Source organism: Entelurus aequoreus, linkage group LG09 (genome assembly GCF_033978785.1).
Source record: "Entelurus aequoreus isolate RoL-2023_Sb linkage group LG09, RoL_Eaeq_v1.1, whole genome shotgun sequence".
Taxonomy (NCBI): Eukaryota; Metazoa; Chordata; class Actinopteri; order Syngnathiformes; family Syngnathidae; genus Entelurus; species Entelurus aequoreus.
The window spans coordinates 13,337,230-13,345,349 of NC_084739.1; the positions used below are offsets into that span (position 1 = coordinate 13,337,230).

The following is an 8,120-nucleotide window of genomic DNA, read 5'->3' on the forward strand; positions in this document are numbered from 1 at the left end:
AAAATATAAATATGACTTTATTTCACAATCCCAAAAGAGATCAGACATCCGTAAAAGGAATGCAAAATTTAGTCTCTTCTCAAGTCTAAAATGGATAATATTTTTTTTTTTTTTTTAGCCACGTACAGTAATTCAGTTGCAAAATAAGCAAGAGCATCCATTGTCTACAGACAGTACAGTAAAAACCATATAGTTCACATACATATTTATACAACATTTGAAGTAGTAATTTTTTTTTTTCCAGGTTTTGCAATGCTGGTGATAGCTTCAGGTTGATAAAAAAACAACACTTTATGTACAGTTTTGTCATGTGGGCTGAATACAATAAATCCAAATGTGTTGATAATTGTTGGTTTTCATTAAATCAACTGCTTTTAAACATGATTACATTCATTTAGTTGTTTTCTTGTGATTTTCCTGCTGAGATGACTGTGGAAGACATTAGATGTGGACCGTGATTTGCATTTAACCTGGACATTAAAAGGATATCAACAAAACGATTGCATGTTGGTCACAACAGCATTCCAATGTACTACCGGTGACGAAAATGTTCAATCGTTGTAGTGACTTGTTTTTAAAGAGCACCGTCACATTTGAGCATAGGTTGAGTGTTACTGTAGCACCAAGAGGAAGGTATATCAATGCAAGTGTGACACGTCACTTTCAAGAAAGGATGTTTTGGATAGAAAGTAAAAATAAAATCCCCTGATTGCTTTAAACACAACATTTGCAGGGGTTGTTAATAACTAATGACTGATGGTGTTATGAATGGAGTGGTTTTGAGGCTAAACTGTGGGTTACAAATGCTGGTCATGTTTGTATGGGTGTATATAAAAAGATTTTTGTTGGCATATATAACACTTTGTGCTTTCTGTAAAAAAAAAAAAAAAAAAAAAGGTCTTACAAGCACCGATAAAATGTACAGTAAGTCTTATGATCACAACTGAATGACATGATAAAATCGATTTCCAGACATTAAGTAAGTGCCCACTAATGATAAGCACTTAACTGTTGTGATGAATCATAATTGCTCCTAATGCTAAAGTAAATTTCCTTAAACATGCATCATATCATATACTGTAAAATAAAACTGTGATATATATTTTCTGAAGCAAAATTTTACAAAAAAAAAAGTGCTTTTTTTTTTTTTAGCAACTTTCCAGAAAACAAAATAAATCATTTCATTACCATCCAATATATTCTGATGTGGAAAGCCATTATGCTACAAAAGTAATTTAGTAGTAAATATATGTATGATAGAGTTAAAAAAAAAATAAAAAAATAAAAAGGGTACAGTGACAATGGCACCAGTGAGAAGAAAACTAAACAAAGAGAATAATTGTGATGCATGCCAACACATAATGTCTGTTATCATAGAACTCTTGCAGTAAACAGGCTTAACACCAGGAATTAAATAGAAATCACTTTGATCAGAAATAAATAATCACATGGTCACATGGTTTTGTTTTTATCATGAATATACAGTACAGGCCCAAAGTTTGGACACACCTTCTCCTCATTCAATGCGTTTTCTTTATTTGACGTGACTATTTACATTGTAGATTGTCACTGAAGGCATCAAAACTATGAATGAACACATGTGGAGTTATGTACTTAACAAAAAAAGGTGAAATAACTGAAAACACGTTAAAAAAACGCTTCAAGCACGCCTGTGAAGTGAAAACCATTTCAGGTGACTACCTCTTGAAGACCATCGAGAGAATGCCAAGAGTGTGCAAAGCAATAATCAGAGCAAAGGGTGGCTATTTTGAAGAAAGAAAGAAAGCCTAAGCAGGGAAGCCCAGACTTCCCTCCCCCCAGCCACTTCATCCAGCTCCTCCCGGGGGATTCCGAAGTGTTCCCAGGCCAGCCGGGAGACATAGTCTTCCCAACGTGTCCTGGGTCTTTCCTACCGGTCGGACGTGCCCGGGTGGCATCCTGACCAGATGTCCGAATCACTTCATCTGGCTCCTCTCAATGTGGAGGAGCAGCGGCTTTACTTTGAGCTCCTCCCGGATGGCAGAGCTTCTCACCCCATCTGGAAACCCATTTTGGTCGCTTGTACCCGTGATCTTGTCCTTTCGGTCATAACCCAAAGCTCATGACTAAAAATGTCCGATAATGGCTTTTTTGCCGATATCCGATATTCCGATATTGTCCAACTCGCAAATACAGATTCCGATATCAACCGATACCGATATATACAGTCGTGGAATTAACACATTATTATGCCTAATTTTGTTGTGATGCCCCGCTGGATGCATTAAACAATGTAACAAGGTTTTCCAAAATAAATCAACTCAAGTTATGGAAAAAAATGCCAACATGGCACTGCCATATTTATTATTGAAGTCACAAAGTGCATTCTTTTTTTTAACATGCCTCAAAACAGCAGCTTGGAATTTGGGACATGCTCTCCCTGAGAGAGCATGAGGAGGTTGATGTGGGCGGGGTTGGGAGGGTGGGGGGGTTAGAGGGGTGCATATTGTAGCGTACCGGAAGAGTTAGTGCTGCAAGGGGTTCTGGGTATTTGTTCTGTTGTGTTTATGTTGTGTTACGGTGCGGATGTTCTCCCGAAATGTGTTTGTCATTCTTGTTTGGTGTGGGTTCACAGTGTGGCGCATATTTGTAACAGTGTTAAAGTTGTTTATACATACACCCTCAGTGTGACCTGTATGGCTGTTGACCAAGTATGCTTTGCATTCACTTGTGTGTGTGAAAAGCCGTAGATATTATGTGATTGTGATTTTTTTTTTTTTTTACCTGGGATTTATATAGCGCTTTTCTAAGTACCCAAAGTCGCTTCACATGTTAAAACCCCATCATTCATTCACACCTGGTGGTGGTAAGCTACTTTCGTAGCCACAGCTGCCCTGGGGTAGACTGACGGAAGCGTGGCTGCCAATTTGCGCCTACGGCCCCTCCGACCACCACCTATCATTCATTCAACATTCATTCACCGGTGTGAGCGGCAGCGGGGGCAAGGGTGAAGTGTCCTGCCCAAGGACACAACAGCATGGTAAGAGGCGGGGAGCGAACCTGCAACCCTCAGGTTTCTGACACGGGCGCTCTGCCCACTACGCCAGGGGTGTCAAACTCATTTTAGATCGGGGGCCACATGAAGACAAATCTACTCCCAAGTGGGCCGGACTGGTACAATCAAGGCATGATAACATAAAAATTTTAAAAAAAACTTCAGATTCTTTGTTTAAAAATAGAACAAGCACATTCTGAAATTGTACAAATCATAATGTTGTTGTTTTTTTTACAATTACCTGTTGCGGTTAATAGTATATATACTTTTTTGGTTGTTATTTATATTTTCTGAATAAATTATGTGATAGTTCATCAGTCAACTCATTGGTGTTAATTTTCAATCTATCAAGATAAAAAAAATAATATATCGAAATCAAATTACAGGATGTTATTTATGTAGTTTGATCATTTTCCTCGACTGATGTACTCACATCATGTGGTTTACTTTTTACATATGTAGCATCATCTACAAAGATACAAAGAATTGCTATTGCGACATCTAATGGACACATTTAGAACAGCTGTTTCTTCCATTCAAAAATTTCAGGTTAATTTTTATACTTAGCAAACTCATCCTGCGGGCCGGATAAAACCTGTTCGCGGGCCTGATCCGGCCCTCGGGCCGTACGTTTGACATCCCTGCACTACGCCATGCCGCCCCATTTATTGGCGCTCTGTACTTCTCCCTACGTCCGTGTACACAGGGGCGTTGGAAAAAGTCATACATTTTACTTTTTGAAACCGATACCGATAATTTCCAATATCACATTTTAAAGCATTTATCGGCCGATAATATCGGCAGTCCGATATTATCGGACATCTCTACTCATGACCGTAGGTGAGGATGGGAACGTAGATCGACTGGTAAATTGAGAGCTTTGCCTCCCGGCTCAGCTCCTTCTTCACCACAACGGACGGATACAGAGTCCGCATAACATGTTTTCAGTTATTCCACCTTTTTTTGTTAAGTACATAACTCCACATGTGTTCATTCATAGTTGTGATGCCTTCAGTGACAATCTACAATGTAAATAGTCATGAAAATAAAGAAAACGCATTGAATGAGAAGGTGTGTCCAAACTTTTGGCCTGTACTGTATGTATATATATATATATATATATATACACACAGAAAACCAAATCCTAAAACCCTTAAAAACAGATTTAAAATGCTTCAAAGCACCATCTCTTTTAAAAACAAAACTCACAGTTTAAAAAAACCCTACAAACTCTGGTCTTCCTCATTGCTGGTGAGTCAGAGACGAAGGAGCACAAAGCGAGCAAACAGAGATAAAAAGAGCACGATGAGAACCAGGTGGAAAAAAAACAACAAAAACACAAAAGACAAGCGGTCTCAAGTTGATTGAGGTAAGGCATAAATAAGCACAGTGTGTGTGTGTGTGTGTTAAGTCCAGCTGTTGTAAGGACCCGTCACATGTGTGAGAGCGTAAGGGGACACAGTGATGACGCCGTCCCTCGGTAGCGTCCACGTTTGCCGCGTGGGAACATTCATCCTCTTCCATGCTTCCTCTCCCTCCACGCCTGCTCGCTCCTCCAGCTCCCTGCGGGCACCTCCTATGCCCGCCTCCTCCATCCTCAACCGCTCCACCTCCTCCTCCCTCTCCCGCTCCCGCTTGGCCATTTTGGCGTCCCACATGGCCATCCCGTGGCCTGGCTCGTTGAGGGACTTGTGCTGGTAGAAGACCAGGGAGATGCGCGTGGGGTGGCTGCGGTCGGGCTTGAGGATGGGCGTGGTGGCGTGCAGCTCCCGCCGCGCGCACTCGATGAGGATGGAGCCGTGCGACGGCGCCACGGCCACGCCGCCGATGTCATGGTCCAGGAAGTTGTGCTCGCTGTCCGACCACAGCTCTTCCTCCTTCACCTCCTCCGGATCCTGGGGGAGGGAGGCGAAGTCGCGGCTCAAGAGCTCGGCGTCCGCCGCCGCCCTGTGTAGTCCGTTGAGCCTGCTGAAGAGGCCCTCAGAGGTAGGTCTAGGGGAGAAGGAGGTGTGGGGAGGAGCACTTCCGCTGGGGGAGGGTCTCCGCAAAGGAGATTGCACCTCGCTGGGCTCAGTTTTAAAAGTACAGGGGTAATTATGCGGAGCTACACGTTCTGATGGGGATCCGAACGGGCTCCTCTGGTCGCCGGGTGCTGCAGGATACCCATTCATTGCGTCATTCATTGCCTTATACGCCAGAACCGAGCCATTGTGGCCGTACTGGACACCCGGCAGGCCGTGGTGGTTGGGGGACATTGGCTCCCTCTGTTGGTGATAGTTGCTGGTGCTTTGACTGTAAGTGCTGGGCTGGCACCGTCCAACGCTGGCAGGTCGAGGCGATACTTTGTAAGTGTTGTAAAGGGCGTGTTGCACTGTTTTGAAAGCAGAAAAATATATTTAGTCCTCAAAGAACAGTTTACAGTGGGGACACTCCAAAGTTGAATGCTCCTAAAACAGTTCCGTTTGGAATCTAACAGGGTTGTACGATATACCGGTATTAGTATGGTACCGCGATACTAATTAATCATATTCGGTACTATACCGCCTCTGAAAAGTACCTGTCCACCAACCCTTTGCGCCCTTGTCATCGTCACGTCGTGACATTGCTGGTTTTACGAGAAGACGAGCATGTTTGGTAGCGCACAATCACAGATTACTTACAAGCAGACACAGTGTGTAGACAGAAAAGGGAGAACGGACGCATTTTGGCTTAAAAACTAACGATGAAGGTGAAGCTATAACACGGAAACGCCCTCAGGAAGAGGTGCTTAAGTTTAAGACATTGCTAGATAGCTAGCGGAAAACGTCCATCCGCAGTCGGCAGTGTTTTAGCTACCGTAATTTTCGGAGAATAAGACGCTCCGGAGTATAAGTCGGTAGCGTCCATGCATAATGAATTGTCATGGATGAGAGTTGGTGAAAGACTAGCGTGTAGTTTGATTCTATTTTTAAAAACAATCTATACATACCATAAACCTTCATATCTGTATTCTCAGCTGTTGCTTGCTAGTGAAAGTCACAACTATGGTACCAGGTTAGCCCTAAGAGGTGCTTTCACCCGTCTTAAACCCAAAAGTGATGTTTTGAAAAAGACTGTAATGTATAGGGCAATCACTTACTGGAATCCACTTCCACAATATTTGGTATCAATCACCAGCAGAGTGGGTTTTAAGAATAGACTAAGAGGAGAAGTATTGCGGAAAGAGATTATTCTAGATTGTACCTAATGTCATGACTGTTTTTATTGACTATTTTATTGATTATGGGACAAGCAGTAGAAAATGGTGGATGGAACTTTTTTTCGTCACTTACTGTTTGTCTTTGGTACACTAATGTATATATTTTAGGCCATTGGTTCTTTGTTTTATTATTTTTTTGCAAAAATATATATATATCTATTTTTATATTGCTCTTTTTATCTTTGGTATGAACAATATTATGTAAACTCAAAGTTATTATTTTTTTGGTTCTTTGTTGTTGCTATTTTTGTATTACAACATTTTATTATTTGATCATGTCATACTGCATTTTAATCTTTTGTTTTGTGATTGTGTGATGTTTTTTGCCTGGACCCCAGGAAGAATAGTTACCACTGCGGTGTAGACTAATGGGGATCCTTAATAAACTAAACTAATAAACTAATAAGTCGCACCGGCCGAAAATGCATAATAAAGAAGGGAAAAAACACATATAAGTCGCACTGGAGTATAAGTCGCATTTTTGGGGGGAAATTTATTTGATAAAACCCAACACCAAGAATAGACATTTGAAAGGCAATTTAAAATAAATAAAGAATAGTGAACAACAGGCTGAATAAGTGTACGTTATATGAGGCATAAATAACCAACTGAGAACGTGCCTGGTATGTTAACGTAACATATTATGGTAAGAGTCATTCAAATAACTATAACATATAGAACATGCTATACGTTTACCAAACAATCTGTCACTCCTAATCGCTAAATCCCATGAAATCTTATACGTCTAGTCTCTTACGCGAATGACCTAAATAATATTATTTGATATTTTACGGTAATGCGTTAATAATTTCACACATAAGTCGCTCCTGAGTATAAGTCGCACCCCCGGCCAAAGTATGAAAAAAACTGCGATTTATAGTCCGAAAAATACGGTACTTCTAAATCACTAATCCTCGCCTCCATGGCGACAAATAAAGTACATTTCTTACAAGTATCATCGTAACTCACCGGCGTCAAAATGTAAACAAACGCCATTGGTGGATCTACACCTGACATCCACTGTAATGATACCAAGTACAGGAACGTATCTAGTCCATATACTACTATGATTACGTCGATATTTTTTGGCGTCAAAACATCTTCTTATGTTTTTTAAAAGTGTAAATTGTGTTTATAAACTCAGGAAATATGTCCCTGGACACATGAGGACTTTGAATATGACCAATGTATGATCCTGTAACGACTAGGTATCGGATTGATACCCAAATTTGCATCCAAACAACAAAAGAATAGGTGATTAACAAAAAAAAAAATCAATCAATCAAATTATTACATTTTAACAGAAGTGTAGATAGAACATGTTAAAATAGAACGTAAGCCGATATTAACAGTAAATGAACAAGTAGATCAATAATTAATTTTCTACCTCTTGTCCTTAATAATTTTGACAAAATAATAGAAAGGAAAATGACACAATATGTTACTGCATATGTCAGCAGACTAAATTAGGAGCCTTTGTTTTCTGACTTACTACCAAAAGACAAGTCGTCTCGTATGTTCACTATTTTATTTAAGGACAAACTTGCAATAAGAAACATATGTTTAATGTACGTAAGATTTTTTGTTAAAATAAAGCCAATAATGCAATTTTTTGTGGTCTCCTTTATTTAGAAAAGTATCGAAAAGTACCGAAAAGTATCGAAATAATTTTGGTACCAGTACCGGTACCAAAATATTGGTATCGGGACAACATTAGAATCTAATCATAAATCTTCAGAGATATAACACCTTAAAAATAGAGAATACAAGCATTTTAAGTGTTCTTTCTTTGACTTTGTATGTTGTTTCTGATGCCACTATAGATGGGTACCAGTGATGGCAAAGAGG

General features: G+C 40.1%; 1 protein-coding gene across 3 annotated transcripts in view; it reads right to left on the minus strand.

Annotated features, from left to right (window-relative positions):
- Positions 1–4: 4 nt before the first annotated feature.
- Positions 5–8,120, minus strand: part of tet1 (tet methylcytosine dioxygenase 1) — an 85,377-nt gene continuing 77,261 nt past the window's right edge. For all 3 annotated transcript variants that reach the window (XM_062058097.1, XM_062058096.1, XM_062058098.1), the window contains one exon: positions 5–5,405. In XM_062058097.1, the coding sequence (XP_061914081.1) occupies positions 4,441–5,405 (965 nt within the window). In that variant the 3' untranslated portion in view covers positions 5–4,440. The remainder of the gene's footprint in view (positions 5,406–8,120) is intronic.